This window comes from Candoia aspera, chromosome 1 (genome assembly GCF_035149785.1).
Source record: "Candoia aspera isolate rCanAsp1 chromosome 1, rCanAsp1.hap2, whole genome shotgun sequence".
In the NCBI taxonomy this organism is placed as follows: Eukaryota; Metazoa; Chordata; class Lepidosauria; order Squamata; family Boidae; genus Candoia; species Candoia aspera.
Genome location: NC_086153.1, coordinates 224321718 through 224338201, shown reverse-complemented (window position 1 = coordinate 224338201; position 16484 = coordinate 224321718). Strand labels below are relative to the sequence as shown.

The window sequence follows — 16484 nt, the reverse complement described above, 5'->3', positions numbered from 1 at the left end:
AGTAACAACTGTACATAAAAAAGATCTGAATTTCCCGAGTGTTTTACCAGGGAAGGAGTTATAAGGTGGGTCCTTGAGTCCTTATAGAGGGTACAGTATAGCAGGACATGAGCTGTAGTTACAACAGTCCCGTGTCCACAGAAGCACATAGGGGACTTTTTTGTATCAGCCCTCCAGAACTGCTGTGGGGAGAGCGTTGAAGCGTGCTAAAGTTAGTGCTCTTTGGAATTTGGAAACGATTACGTGATGTAAGTGTCTCGCTGGTTTGTAAAAAGGGGCTTGACGGCTCAGAAAAACTTTCTTAGGTGGAGCAGACTGGTCCTGTTGGGCTTCCAGGTCCTTGATACGTTGTTTAAATGTGCTGAGTGCATTTAAAGAAATATGCCCATTAATTTTAATGGATTTACTTCAAGTAAATATAGGATTATTGCATTCATATTATTAGGAAACATAATTGTTTGGATTTGTTTGTTTTGTTGCCATTGAACTGATGCAATAGGGGGATTATTATTGGGGTGGGGAATTGCTGTTTATCTTTCTCTAACAACGAACAAGTTTCCACTGAATAGCTTTTTTGAATTTCATCTTAATTATTTTAGCCTTCAGTAGACATTGATACTCTAAAATCTGAACAATCCAATTCAAAGGTTCCTTTATTAAGATTTAAGTTTCTCAGCAGAATGGTAACACACAGTTTAAGGGTGCTGGTTTCAAACTGTTATGGGAGCATTTAGCACAGACTAATTTAATGTTTTCCATTTATTACATCACCTTTTGGCACTAGCTGTTTTAACATCCAGACCACCCTTTAGGGTAAGTAGCAGGGTACTTCTGACCTTGTTTTTGCGGGCTGCATCAATTTCTATGCCTGCCATCTTGGCCAGAGTCATCCCCAAGTTGGGTAAAAGGAAGAACACTTGAAAGCATTACTTTATTTATTCATTTTCTATCCCACCTTTATTATTCTTATAAATAATTCAAGGTGGCGAACATACCTAATATTCCTTCCTCCTCCTATTTTCCCGACAACAACAACCCTGTGAGGTGGGTTGGGCTGAGAGAAAGTGACTGGCCCAAGGTCAGGGTTTAATGGTGGAAGACTTGGCCCAGAGCCCAAGAATGAGTGTGCAAGAGTTTGCAGCTGCACAAGAGAGATGTGTGTGAAATTTGAATTGCAGCAATGTGGTACCCCACTTCAACTAACAGAAACTTCCATTGCATCTGAGCGCAGAAAGATGCTCATACGTAGCTTTAGTGAATGAGAGCCACTGAACAGATGGTTCTTTTGTGTGGTACCTTGGGCTGCCTATCTTCACCATGACATTTGCAATAGTGTGCCACATGCTGAATGACATTGTACACATGAGATTAGGTTGCCATGGAGTGACAAATGCATAGATGTCCCATGCCTACTCACGTCTCTTGTACTGGGAAGACCAGTGTCTGGAAGAGTGCGCCGAGTCATATCAAAAGTTTCAGTTTACCTTTTGGGGAAAAGTAAAAATTGCCACCGGCTCATCATCTTAACAGGAAATGAGTCTGAATCACCAATCACCAGTGATACGCTAGTGCCTCTCCTCCCTTTAGGATGAGATTATGGTTCCACAGGACAGCCAAAAAATTATTCAAAATTATTATGCTGTACTCCCAGCACTAGGATTTAGACTTGTTACTCTTATAACTGATTAAGATAGAGAAAACATACAGTGGCCCCTCACTCAAGAGAATGGGAAGAGGGCTTAATGTTGACCTGCAGTAGTGATGGATTATTGGCGTAATATCAAATAGTAATACCCTTTACATTTTCAGATTCATCCTGCAATATGGAAATCCTAGAGAACTTTATGTTTATAGCTATTATATCAAAATTTAGAAATGCTGACCGTGGGTCTCAAAAGAGCAGAACCAGCTTGCCTTCCTTTAATTCAAGCTGGTATGCAAAAGTAATAGGAATATGGTGATATATACATTATCCAATGTGTGTTCTGTGATTTTGTGCTGTTCAGATCTTTCTGTTAAGCTAATTGCAGGCTCTAGATAATCGGAGTTTTTAAATTGTGAAGGAATACTGAGCAGGATATTTAAAAAACAATTGAAATGGGGAAGGGAGAGGAAAGTAGAATTACTTGTATTCACTAGCTGAAAGACCTTTAGTTTCGGCATCTCCTTTCCTTCCGGAAGCTAGTGTTGGTGTGCTTCCAACTGTTAGCAACTTGGATCCTGCACTACAGTTATTTGGGATCTATTTCAGAGTTTAGATGGGACAGGAGGACTTAATTGAATGCCTGACTCAGGATGTAACAAATGATCACAGCTTGAGCTTTTCATTCCTGCCTGGGGTGGAGTTTCTACCATAAAAGAAAGTAATAAACCTGTCCAGCAGATGGAAATAGAGAAGTTATAAGCTTAGCAGTCCAACTAAACCAGACATGCATATTTTTGAAACAGCTGCAGAGGTAGCGGTGGTCACAACAGTTGTAACGCAGTGCAGCAGAGCCGCTCTCTTCTTAACTGAGGGTGGTGGAAGCTAATAAACATGTTTTAGAACATGGCTTTGTTCTGAATAGCCATGAGAATTTTATATGGTAGCTGCAGATGTTCATACTTCAACTCCAGCAAGCAGCTTTATTCAGTCATTTCGCTGCTCAGTGTTTCCTATCACTTGGATATACACATCAATAAAGACCTTAATGGTATTTCTGGATTAGGATCATATAGTGGTAGTGGTGGTTCAGAATTTCCACGGTACTTTTAAAAAAGTGTTATGTATCCGTTTACTCTTTCATTCTTCCCCAAACATTGTTGCCTGTTTATGTGAAATTTTAAGTCAGGTTGACCTGTTGGATTTGTGTTTGATACAGCAGAGAACAATTGTTTGAGAAATTGATTAATTTATTTTTTCTGCTAAATTTGATCTTTCTCATGGATTGGCTGAAGAATGTCTCCTGTGTGTTTCTTTTCCTGGTCCTTCTTTGATTCCCTTCTTTTCTGCATTTCCTTTCTTTTGTCACATCACTGATGCTGTCAAATAGCACACTAATTTCATTTCATTTCTTTCAGCTTCCCATCTTTTTTAAGGCCATTTCCTTTGTTTTTTTTAAGAAAAAGGTTGATTAATTGAATTGATTGAAAACTGATTTTTAGAATTGGCAGTGAGTACATTGTTCTGAAACCTAAGCATACCTAGCTTTCAGGCAGTGCCATATTAAATGGTGTCTCATAGAAAACGTGCATGCTACCTTTAGTATGCCATTAGGATAGTTTTAAAAGAAAAAGAAATTGCACACATGGAGGGAGGGCTAATTCTGGAGGTGATCCTGATAGAAGATCATAGCTGTTAACATTTTGCCTTCTGCTGCAGCTTCAGTCTGGGTTAGAGGTCTCAATCCTGCTATTTCCATTGGAAGGAAGGAAGTCCTTCGTTGGTACCTTTATAACATATCTATTAAATGAGTTAATAAACTTAAATAAAGGAATGTATACTAAGTCCGGCTATTGAAATGAAAGAAGAAGGGAGGCTTCTAAAATAATGACTGGAATTAAATATTAGGGCAATCCCAAGGCTACCATCTGAAAACTAAAGCCCTCTGGTCTCCTTCTGGCTAAATGGCTCAGGGTCATCTGCTGGATACAGTATTCCTAAATGTTATGGAGAAGGAGAGAGAAGATTGTTGTTTTTAATGGCAGCCCCATATTTGTAATACTTTTGATTTAACTCGACTGTATTGTGCTGGAGGGCCTTCTATATTTATTTGTGCATCAGCAAATGGCAGGGCACCCAGGGAGAGTGTTATATAAAGCCAACTTTTCCTTTCTTTGCTCTTTTGAGTTTATGCAGTCTGTACTTCATCATATCTTCTGTGTGTGAAACATGAGGAATCTAAAATAAAAATACTAGAACCGTGAATACTTCATTTGACATTGGAAGACTTGCTCCAAATTACTCAGTCTCATTAAATAAGGGTTAAAACATTTTTAGAGCTGGGCCTTGTTTGTGATGGCTTCTCAGTGTAAAATGTTCCCCTAAGTATTTAGATGAAACACTGCTGCTCTATTAGATATTTGGCTGAACGTTCTCCTGAGCTGTTATTTTAATTCTGATTTCTTTGTAGGTCTGTGTTTTATGATATGTTTTTAATCTCATAATTTTATGTTTGTTACTTGTATGTTTCTGTCAATTCATCAGATAAAAACATACTACATTAAAACAAGAAAAATATATGAGGACCGTTAAATAATTCAGCGTACAAGCTCACAGTGTAAGGTGAATGGCCCAAGGAAGAAAGAATTTTTTTTTTTAAAAAAAAGTTGGTGATCCATTGCTCTTCTCCAGTAGAATATAAGAGAAGCAAAACAGGAGCATTCAGTAAACATACACATATTCCAAAACTTAAAGGAAATGTGTGGGACTATTTATTCTGCTAGCAGTTGTCCAAGTTCTTTAGATGGGGTAGAGAGCAGAAGAGAAATTGTTGTCTTACGCAACTCATTCTAGTTCCAGTTGGGTCTCAAGGTTCTAAAATTCGGAAAAACTGCAGAAATTGCTTTCTCAAATGTGGAATGTAAGGGCTGCATGGGAATTTTTAACACCATGGCTTTATTGGAATTAATAGCTCTTATGGCATTTTGAATATGAATATGGGAATATCTTGTTTTCCTTATTCAATATTAAATCATTTTTCCTGGGTTGTCACACAGATCAGTGGCTTTAAAAAGTGAGGATGTTCTTCTTTGTAAATCCTCCAAGGGAAACATTCATTATTCCAGAGAATTCTTTCCATTCAGTATCAAATTTCCAGTTTCACTGGAAAGTGAAGGAGTAGAGGGGGGAGGAGGATTATTAATAATTTCATGTCTTCTTTCCACTGGGCAAAATTCTTCATAATTTTAATCCAGTTGGAATGTCATCATTGTTCCTATTATATAGAAATCAACAAGTGATTTCTCCAAGGTTGGAGCATGACCAGAATTTGCACATTGAGCTGACTGGCTATGTTGAGATGCACTAATTTCCTCAAATATCATCTGCAAGTCTTATATGAAGTATCTCTGATTCAACTGAAATTCAGTCCTGATACCTGCAGGAATTCCAATTCCAACTGGTTAATCAGAAATGATTTTTCAGAAGCAACTGGTGCTCATTGAGATAGGGGAATGGGAATTTAGTAGCAGGAAAGGGAGATTATGAATATGATTTGAAGGGGAGATAGTCAAGGTAAAAGGCATAACTCAATGCTGGCTCACATTCTATGTGTACAAATGTTTAATGCACCTTCTTGTCATGAGCACTGATGGTGAGCAGGAGGGGGCCCCTATCCAGGGGGGGAAACGCATGCGTAGTAGTGAGGAGTTGAGCAGTCATTCAAAGAGACACAGAACAGACCCGCCTTGACTTTTGGGGTTTATCTGTATGGGTTTTCTCACGCTTCTTCAGTTTGGTAGGATTTTCTGTCTACTGTAGCAGTAATAAAACACTAGAGACTTATTCCTCATCTCAGCGTGGTTCCTGCTTGTCAGGACACTTCTAGGCAGTAAAGTGGTAGTCAAAGAACCATGAGGATTAATCTGCAAAACTCTCTGTGATATTATTAAACCACGAATTACTGAGCAGTGAAGAGAAGTGGGATAGATGGACAGGATCGCAGGCTGAGGCTCTTTCCTGAAGCATTTACACTGTTTCTGTGTGTATTAATAAGAACAAGAGGTGGTGGTTGTGTGCCTGTCTGCTATGGCTCAGTATGAAGAATATTTAATTAGATATTTACATATCTCAATCTTTCTTTGTCTTGGATGTTTCTGGAATAAAGCTGAAGCTTTCTTTGGGTTTGTAAAATCTCTCACTATATTTACCTTGCAATGTGCAGTGTCATGTATGATGACACTGGAATCCATCAGCTACCTTCATCTTTCCATGTTCTCTTTAACATTGGGACTGTCTTTAGATATTTGGATTTAGGGCAGAACTTCAGGATTGCTAATAGAGATAAGACAGATTAAATGGGATTACTACTCATTCTTTGCTTGGTAGCTGAGATGAGAAATGCTTGAATATCGAGATACTAAATTGCAGCAGCTAAAATGGCAGGATTCTTTAGTGATTCAGCAAAAGCATAAGAGGCCAGAAACTGACATTCTCTGGATACAGTTTTTTTCCTCTAGGGACCAGAGATTCACAGTCATTTTGATAATTTAAGTCATGGGAGTGCATAGTATGAACTGTCTACAGTCTGGGTGGTGATGGTCATGATTAAGACTGTGATCTCAAGAATTGTTCCCTAGATTTGATGTAAATACAAAGTCCCATAAATGGTGAAATGCAATTGATCCAAGCTTTATGGAAGATAAAATTAGAATAAGATCACGGTAGTTGTTTGTGACCTCAGAAAAGGCAGACTGAGAAAATAGACTGAAATGGGAAAAGACACATAGGGAGTTAACACCCTGTATTCTCCAGGACACTTTTGTTCGCAGCCTGGTCCTGCTCATAACTTAGATGTGTGTAATAGAGGTTATGCCTTCTCCCTGTAAAATCCTTTCTAATCTCCATTATCCAAAGTCTGCAACTAGTTGCACATCACAAAATGTACAAGTAGCTGAAAATGATCAATAATCCACTGCAAAGGTGAATTGAAATAGAAAATCCCTTTTATTTTATAGGTGCAGTGGAGAGAACAATGTATTTTAAAAGTGGATTTTAAAAACAGTATGGCATGTTTATGTATGTGTGTAACTGTATTTGAATATTTAACAGATACACGTATGTACATACACACATGTATCCTTAACATGCACTGATTACATCAGTAGACTCCACCCACCTGCGGTCCTTGAGTCAGAAAGGTTTGAAAGTTCTTGACATAAAATCCTGAAAAGCCATTCAAGGTTTGGAAAACTTCAAATACAAAAAGCAAATTTGGAAGAGTATTGACAAATGGAAGAACAGAAACTAAAGAAGGAAGAGATGCTGTAATGTGTGAAACAGCAATGCTGAGGGAAGACCATTAGGTTGTAAGTCTCAATGCTGAAAAGCAAATAAATCACATTCAGGCTTTCTGAAGTATGTAGAATGGAGATTACAAAAATGTCACTTGTATTTACCTCTCCAAACACACTAAGTTTTTATGTCTCCAGTAGAAATTTAGAAAATGGTGATGCAGCAATTTTGCTACAACAAGGACTTAATACTTCAAGCAGAGACCTTTATCCTGGATTATAAATTGAATAAATGATGAGGATTGCATGACATTGACCTACAGGAAGGATGGGGAAGAATGAATCCATTGTTCACCCCCCAGTCCGTACCTTCAGCAATGGAAAGAAAGCAAAACGAACAAGTAGGGCATGCTGCTAAAGCTGGACTTACTCAGGCTGAAGAGGGATTGTCAAGCTGCTGTTTCCGTGTGCTTTTGAAGGGCTTGAAAGCACTTCCTGTGGAAGGTTACAGCCAAAGGAGGTCACTGGATGCCCATTTGGATCGTCCCCTTGCCAGCAGCAGTCCAGGACAATAAGAGGAACTTGCTAAGCAACCACCCATTGGAACACACTGTTCATTGGCCTGTTTAGCAAATCCCTTCCCCACTCCCACAGTCATGCTGAAAAGATTGGATAAGGGTAGAAGATAATGTATTGGGGAAGTAGGGTTAATAATGAACCACATATCTGAAAGGCTATCCACATTCTTGGACCATTCTCAAAACTCAGCTTTCCAGCATAGCAGTGATTAAACCACAAACACGGAAACTGCCGTTCCAGCCCTTGCTGCATGGCTCCTTTTCTATTTCAAGTGTCACAGTATTATGCACTAGCGATGTGTTCTTGACACATCTGTGCTGACTTTTAGTAAACACTGCATCATTTTCATAGCATGGACAGTTCAGTGACTTTATAATCTGTTGTAAAATTCTCTCGGAATCAGTAGGAGGCTAACTGGCCTATAATTCCCCGGGACCTCTTTTTTCCCATTTTCAAAATAGGGACAGCCTCTTAAGGATTTCTCAGAAATAATAGAGCAAGTTCTGTCAGTGTCTTAAGATACAGTCTATCTGGCCTGGACTTGTTTAAGATCATTAACTATTTCCTAACCATGCTTCTGTCATGGTCAAGTTGGAATCCCATTCCTTCAACCAACTCTTCAGTAATCAAACATTCCATGACAAAAACTGCTAGAGTAAGCTGCGTAGCAGGCAAGTTGTATGATCGATAGACTGGGACAGCAAGGGCATTTAATTTTTCTAAGAAATCCTAACTTTGCATATGGAATCCAACTTGACAATCTACCTAGGACTTGTTTGCTTTAAGAATTCTTTAGGCACAGAAGATGTAAGTGAAGTGCATCTCTGAAATCATCACTGGTGGTCTGATTTAACTCTATGAGGACTTGATTGGCCAACTATAAAACCAAATAAAGCTAGAAATCTGTCCTAGCCTTCTCATTAAGAGAGCCATGTAAGCTACATGGCAAGTCCTATCTCAGTATAAGAATTCCAGAACTTCAGCTGAGAACGCACTGTCTCTCGGTCTGCTACCTACTGTAGTCACTGATAGCACCAGCTTTACCTTGGAAGGTGAAGTGGCAGTGTTACTAGTGAAAAAGAAGGCCACCTCATCACAAAAAGTAAGAGGTAATCTGTAAAAGTGTGAAATGTATCAAACAACATTTAAACTACTATGAGTCCAAATTTGATTGGTTTCGTTAGGATGATGCGAAATGTTCATATGTTCTAGTCTTTTGGTTCAGTATTTGTAGTTTCAGTGGAATGAAAATCTCTCCTAAAGAGCTCTCTTAAGCCATACTGTATTAAAGGATGCATTATTGCATAAACAGTTTTTACTACAACTGAGGCACAAACTTGTTTATAAACCATAACTGTTATATTCATACGACATGGTAAACTAAAACCAAACGGGTCACATTGCATCTTATCATTGTTCTGATAGCCTAGCCATTGGGACTTTTCCCAATTTTTTAAAAAAAGTAATCCTAGTTTTATTGCATTATTTCTGCTTTTCCAACCTTTTACCTTCCTGAATTACACAACCTTCTGTATTCCACTTTCTTTGCCTTATTATTTAAAAGTCAGTGAAGGGTTTATGCAAGGTTTTGCTATCCTTAGTAAGGAATCAAAGAAATATAGCAAGAAGGGGCATTTTGGTTGGTTTTGGGACACCTGCTTTAAGAAAAATCCCTCTTATTTATACATTAGAATAAGTGTGATAGTAAGTTTGGTTATAAAGAACAGGGAGGGTATTTTGTTATATTTGCTTTTTTGTTTGATTTGTTATTTAGCATTATTTATATACAATTACAGGTACTTTATTTCTTTTTAGATTTTATTATTTTCCAGGATGAGTCTTTATGAGACCATGGAGACAATCTACCATCTTCCTTTATTAATTTGCAGCCCCACCCTCCCCCTTTAGCTTTATTCTGCCTTAGATGCTTCATGAAAGTTTGAGAATAATGGGTCAGGAGTGAATGTGGTCTGCTGTATCTTAGGAAAAATGGATCCATAACAAACACCATGTTGTGGCCAGGCACTTAACATTTTCTGAAATGTTTTTATTTCTCTTCATAGTACAATGGTACATTATGTTTTGTGCCTTTAGCTAAATTGTCTCCTGTGGTTCAGACTTGCATGAGTTTTGATTTGAAATGAATGCATTATTAAATACTTTGTCGATTTGTACAACCAAGCATTTGAAGAGTAATGATGGGTTTGCCTCTTCAGAAATCTATTTGGCAGCAAGGAATTGTCTCCTCAGAAACAGGAGCAAACCCTTTATGATCTCCACATAAGGATGCCTCCATATGAGGACATCTCCACATGAGCATTTTTCAAACTATCATAGTTGGCCTACCCCTCACATGTAGTTTGGCCAGAGGTCATATTCCACAAATTGATCTATGGGAGCTTTTTCTGAGGCTGGCAAATTAATAGATTTTCTTCGTTTTAACTCATTTCTTATCTCTGTTAGATAATGAAGAACATTCTGAAGAATCTGTTGTGGAAAACTTTGTAGATGGTGCCGCTGGTGTAGTGATTGGAACAGGACGGCTAAAGTCCCCTGTGAAAACTGTCAAGGAATTGGCCATAATTCGTGAGAAAACGAATGAGCAGCAGAAGCTGATGGGCAAGCATATCAAGTCTGAGATACGTCTACAACCTCTTAGGGTGAGTTGATAACTGCTAGTGTGAAATAAATTATGATTATGAGGTAGCTTCAAGGATCTACTGGTTCCATTTACGATACTAATCTTCTTTGAGTGGTGCTGTACAAGATTTGACTGAAGGTTTTTCTAAAATTATGTCTTAGGGAATCCTTTTCTAGTTTGGGGATGCTTGTGTTAAGAGAAGTTCTCTTTATATCTAAATAATTATATTAAGGACTTTAAATAGAATAGTAAACTAAAAGAAAGAAAGAATAAAGAGTGAAAGGTGCAAAGGAAAAGAAAAAATGTAGAAAATAGAAAAAAAAGAAAAGAAAAGGAAGAATATAGTAAAGAAAGAAAATATATAAAGAAGTTACTTCTAACCTTCATCATAACAGGTATAAACAATTTTAGTAACTCTTCACCCCCTCTTAGTTTAGAACCAATTATCTCTTCATCCCATATCCCATCTCATATCTATAGGCAAATCCATAAAGCATCCCCTTTTCAGTCCTGGTGTCAGCAGAAAGTCCATTAAGGTTACCAGAAATAACAACATATTTTACTTTTAACTTTGATCAAATAAACCAACTTTATATTCCTTCCTTTTACTTCAAACAGTCTTAAACTTTAGTCCATTCAATGTCATAGAATTTGATTTCTTTTCTTCTTTGTCCCTTCTCACAAGATTCTTCAAAGCTTTAACAAAGCTTTTATATTGTAAATCCAATATAAAAAATTATCCAGGTCACTCTCTTGGTTTATTATTGGCACAAATGATAAAAGCATTCTTTGGATTAGGCTAAAAGTAGTTTGGTTGGCAATGGCACATGATGGTAACAATGTAATGAAGATGTGATGTTAAATTGGGTGGGTAAAATGGTAACTAACTTCCAGGTGAGGGTTTGGTTGTGCAATCACTACCTATTTCACAGAATTTTACTGGGTAGGCAGAGGACTAGGTGATTTTAGTCTTTTGGAAGGCCATGAAGACCTGGCTCTTCCCCCAAGCATTTGGTTAGAATGGAAGTGAACCCAGCAAATGTGGAGTTGATGGGATGTTATGGCAACGTCATGGAAAGTGTAATGTTCCGTTGTGTGAAATTATTGTTTTGCCTTTTGTTTTTGTTAACTTTTGTTGTGAGCCACCAAAGATTATTGTGTGTAAAGTAGGCTGCCATATATAAATTATTTATTCATTTATTTATTTATAGTGGATAAAATATTGACATTCATTTGTAGCCCACTTTTTGGCTTATTTACAAGCATGCATTAATCTCACTGGCGCCACATCAAAAGTAAACAGTGATCTAACAATAATTGTTCCCACTTTGATCATATCTTTTTTTTAATCAAATAAAATCTGTAAATGAAAAACAACAAGATATGTCATTATACCATTCAGCTGGTAGCAACAGGAGTTTTTCAATTAGGAGCATGTTCGTCTTTAACAGAACTGCAGCAAGAGGTTTAAGGGCAGATCAGTGAAGACAGACACATTCACGTATGTGGATTGTGAATCTCTAGAATGTCTGTGGACCCATATAATGCCTACTGGTTTCTGGGATTTTTGCAGAAAATGATGAATTAAGTGGATGCTGTCAAGTGGCTTAGGTGGATGCTAATCCAGCAAGGCACTTCTGTTTTTGATTATGTACTTATTCTTTTACTGTTAATATATATGTGCTCTGAAATTTTAATAAGTAGACTTTCAGTTAACTGGCACCCATGGGGATTGGTAGATGCTGGATAAATGTAGTTTCTGGTTGCTTGAGAGTTACTATTAAACCCTAATGCCCACTAGATGGCAGCAGGGAGATACAGATTTTTTTTTTTTGCTGGTTTTTTTCCAGTTTGATTTTTGTGCCGGTTGCCTGAGAGTGCTGGTTGCCTGAGTTCCGGTTAACTGAAATTGTACTGTACATTTTATAGATCAGAGGAGATTCTGTCAGTGGAGATTCTGTACATTTTATACAGGATGTACTGTAGATTCTGTACATTTTATAAAATGTACTGTACGTTTTATAGATCAGTAGAGAGTCTGTCAGAAACAACAGTAGGTCTCTCAAAGTAGAGTTCCATTTGCCTTTATTATATATGGTGGCAAAGGTTAAATCAGGACCAAGAGAAGACAGCCAGGGGAAACTGAAAAGAGAAAGGAAAACTGAACAAATCAGAACAGAACAGAACATTCCTCTCCATAAATCTGATGGATTTTGGCATGACTCAGGAGGATTTTGACACATACTTGTCAGTCAGGATTGTGGTTGGTGTAGAGTAAAGGGATTATTTCTAGCTGTAGGTTTTCTCACCCAGCCCTTAATCTCTTCCCTCACTTGTCAGTTAAAATTGATACCAGCTAGCTGCTCTTTAAACCCCCCTCTGGGATGCTATACTAGCAGTCCGTGAGGCTTTCCCCTCTCTCTGTAGTTCATAGTGCCATATTTAGGTTGGTCTAATTGGCTTCACTGTTTCCTAACTGGCTCAAATCCAAGCAGAGTCTGAGTAGCTGAAGACTATTCAGGATGTTTCTTGGAGAGAAACTGACAGGCTCTGAAATTGGTTTTCACAGTCTCTCCAAAGCTGTTGAGGTGTGTGTGTGTGTGTTAGAGACTTGACATGAGGGTGCTGTCATACTGGTGAAGCTCAGGAAGGACTGAAGAAGGAGCACTGATTGCAGATAAAAGAGGCGTGTTCCAATTATAACTTATTGATGTGATCGTAGTGGAGTCTGCTGTATAAAAACCATCTCCCTGCTACCTAAAGAGTGAAAGAGTCATGGTGAAGTGTCATCAAGTGATCACGAGAGGTTAGTTAGTTATTATATAAATTTAAATAACCGCCCACTTAACCAATGAAATTCTGGGTGGCAAAAAGAGATAAAAGCATAATGCAATTATCAAAATCCATTAAAAGAGAAAAAAGGAGTCAAGGCCTCTGTGAAAATCCTAGTAGCGACATATTGCACACACCCATGCCAGAGCTCCGTTAACATCCTGGATGCAGTGCTTGGGGGGAAAGCCAGGTCTTCATGGCTTTCCAGAAGGCCAGCAAGGTCAGGACCATCCATATCTCTTGGGGGAGACACTCCCATCAGGCAGGTGCCATGACAGAGAAGGCATGCTTTCTAGGACCCACAAGCTTCCTCTGCTTCACCAAGGGAACCCAAAGCCCACTCGGCCAGATCTGGTGGAATGGGCAGAACCACCAAGCAGAGGCAGTCCTATGTAGTCTGGCTCCATGCCAGGTGGGTTTTTAAAGGTGACAACCAGCATGATGAATTGCACCTGGAAGCCTACTGGGAGCCAGTGTAGCTCCCGTGGTAGAAACGTTATGTGAGAATACCACGGTGCAATGTGACCTTAGCCACAGAGATAGGCCACCAGTGAAATATATCCCACAGGCCCACCTGCTTTGTATGTCCCCAACTTTTCCCCTCCCTTCCCCTCCTTCAGCTGCCACCACCTAGGTCCTTGGCTATTTCCTGCTCTTATAGCCCCAATCCGCTTCTGCTTGGAGTAGCACAGAACAGTTGGTCCACGGAACAGATTTTGTGTCTGTGTGTGTGTGTGTGTGTGTGTGTGTGTGTATCTCCTCCTTTTGGGGGAGATGGGCGATGATAAAAATTTGAAAAATAAATAAATAAACTGTGTGTGTGTGTGTGTATGCTAGCTTGTTTCATTTCTGGACTTTAAGAAGTCATCCGTATGCCAGTATTTATTTATAAAGTTATGTGTATGCCACATCATCTAAAGATATAAGGTGACTTAAGTCTCTTAAAACCAAATCATATAAATAAAGCCATAAAGCAGAAACCATATCCATACATAAAATCACGTTGCCACAAAATCCATCCAGACAGTGGCCTCCATCTTGCTCTCTCCATTCCAAACTCCATAGCAGCTTGTCTAAAGGTTAAGAAAGGCCATTCTAAACTCAAGGGACAAGCAGTTTCAGAGTGAGGGAGGCCATAACCAGGAAGGGCTGTTTCCAGATTTCCACCCTCTTTAACTTCTTAGCGTTATCCACAACAGGCCTTCTCAGCCAGCATGTATCAGATGGCCCTGAAGGTAGCAAGGAACCAAGCCATAATAAGCTTCATATGAAGAAAAAAAAAACCAATACTTGAATTTGACTGGAAGCCTTCTGGCAGCCAATGCTTTTCCTTCAACATTGTCATTATTTTGCTGTATTTGCTCTAACAGGTCATCAGGCAACCAGTTGCATTTTGTAACAGTTGCAGCTTCATTTGTCTCAAGGGCAGCCAAAGTATATTGCAGTAATCCAACTGTGAGATGATAAAGGTTTTAGCTACCACTGCCGCCGCCACCTAGTCCAGGAAAGTCACAACTGGCGCAGCACGCAAAGATAGGCAAAGGTCTTCCTGCCACCACCTCCATCTGCTGCCCTAGCGGTCGTTGTGAATCCAGGAGGACACCCAGTTAGCACACCTGCTCCTTCAGGGGCATTGCTGCCCCATCCAGATCTACAAGTCATAGAATCATGGAGTTCAAAGGGATGTTAGAGATCATCTAATCCAATTCCCAACTCATTGCAGTATTCACAACTGACCTCTGTTTGAAGACCTCCAAAGACCTTTAAAAACATGCAGTGACCTTGGAATGGTTTGACACTAGGTCAGCCTTCCTCATCTTGGTGTCTTCCAGATGTGTGCACTTCAACTCCAGTAATTTCCAGCCACTTTATTAAGGAAGCTTACATTAAGCGACAAAAGCTATGGTAAGATACTTGTCTGATTGGTTAGGTGGATGCAGAGAGTGATCATGTTTTGAAATTATAGCTATATTATTAGATAAAATCTATAAAGTTACGTTAAGCAAACATAATACCATCCCCCCAGCGATCCACATGGCTCCCATCACAAGGGTGTTCTGTAAGTATTTGAAACTTTGGTTTTGCTCCCAGGTCTGGCAGTAGGTGGTTGCTGAGCCTCACTTGGTTTGGGGCGCCATTGTGTTCTCCTTTAAGGGGTGTTGGGTTATTATGGATGTTCATGATCTTTTTCTTTGGTTTTTAATGTTTGTGACTTTTGATATATAAGCTATACAGAGTTGTTTGGAGTTGGGCAGCTTATAAACTCTTAAAACAGAACAAAACAAAACTGGAACTTTGATATGCTTTGAGTTGTTGTTGTTTTTCCTGTTTTCCCCATCTGCTTTGTTGGTGCATTGCAGACACCCTGTCAACAGGAACTGGATCAGGTTTTAGAACGTATATCAACCATGCGCCTGCCAGATGAACGTGGTCCATTAGAGCACCTCTATTCCCTGAATATCCCAAATTGTGATAAGCAAGGCTTTTACAATCTCAAACAGGTAAGAAGAGTACTTGGGGGACCACAGAAAACATAGTATCAGGATGAACGGGTAGTTCCGCTCTAGCCAGGCTCGTGTATAATTCAGCCTAGGGAAATCCTTGTGGAATCAGGCCAAAAGACCATTTAGTGGTATCTTGTTCAGTTGTTGTTAATAAATAAACAATTATTTGATATAGAAAGAATACATGATAGACATTCAAAGGAAAATCACAGTGGAGAGAGTGCTTTCCCACTCATATTGTTTTCCACATCCCCAATGGGCATAAAATGCTTGTTTTGCTTTAAATATTCTAATTTTATGCCCATTGGGGATGTGGTAAACTATCCCTGGAGCATGGAAAAGAGATTTTGTTGCTTCTATGTAGTTAGTGAGTTGCCCAGATGTGAGTCTACCTGTTGTCTCTCTCTGTATGTCCCTGCTCTGAGTCACATTTTCATTGTCTTTAAGACAACTTTGTATCAAAAACATTAAGGACAAGAAACAAACTTCAAAAAACAGAGGGGAATCAATTGCATTTTAAATAATGGCAAATTGTGTAGAACACAAACTTGTTGATAGTCCATTGTACTATCTCTGACTGTCTCCATGTTTGCTTGGGCTTCTTGGAATTGGGAATCCCACAATATATAGACCTTTCATTCCATCAATTTTGGAATCCTGTTTCCCATCCCTTTCAGCCTAATTTTTAGAAAATGTTCTTAAGGCACTAGGAAGATCATCAGCTGTTTGTCAAAAGGTCCCTGTGCTCTTGAATTTGCATGCTGAGCAAGAGGCTTATTCCTGACAAAATGGAGCTTGTAGATTAAGCCCTAGAGCAGCCTTTCTCAACTTTTTGACCCTGGAGGAACCTTTGAAATATTTTCAGGCCTCAGGGAACCCCTGCACATGCAGGCTCAAAGATAGGCCAGAAGTTACAAAAGTATTACATCCATTTCATGTGCAGGCCTGTATATATATTATTATTATTAGTTTAAGAACACTGCATTAACAGTGTT

The 16484-nt window shown here is 38.9% G+C and overlaps 1 protein-coding gene across 1 annotated transcript in view; it reads left to right on the top strand.

Moving 5' to 3' along the window:
- IGFBP2 (insulin like growth factor binding protein 2) overlaps window positions 1-16484 on the top strand; it is a 64434-nt gene that overhangs the window by 42349 nt on the left and 5601 nt on the right. Inside the window, exons 2-3 of the mRNA XM_063288839.1 lie at window positions 9976-10172; window positions 15346-15486. Coding sequence (XP_063144909.1) covers window positions 9976-10172; window positions 15346-15486 — 338 coding nt within the window. The remainder of the gene's footprint in view (window positions 1-9975; window positions 10173-15345; window positions 15487-16484) is intronic.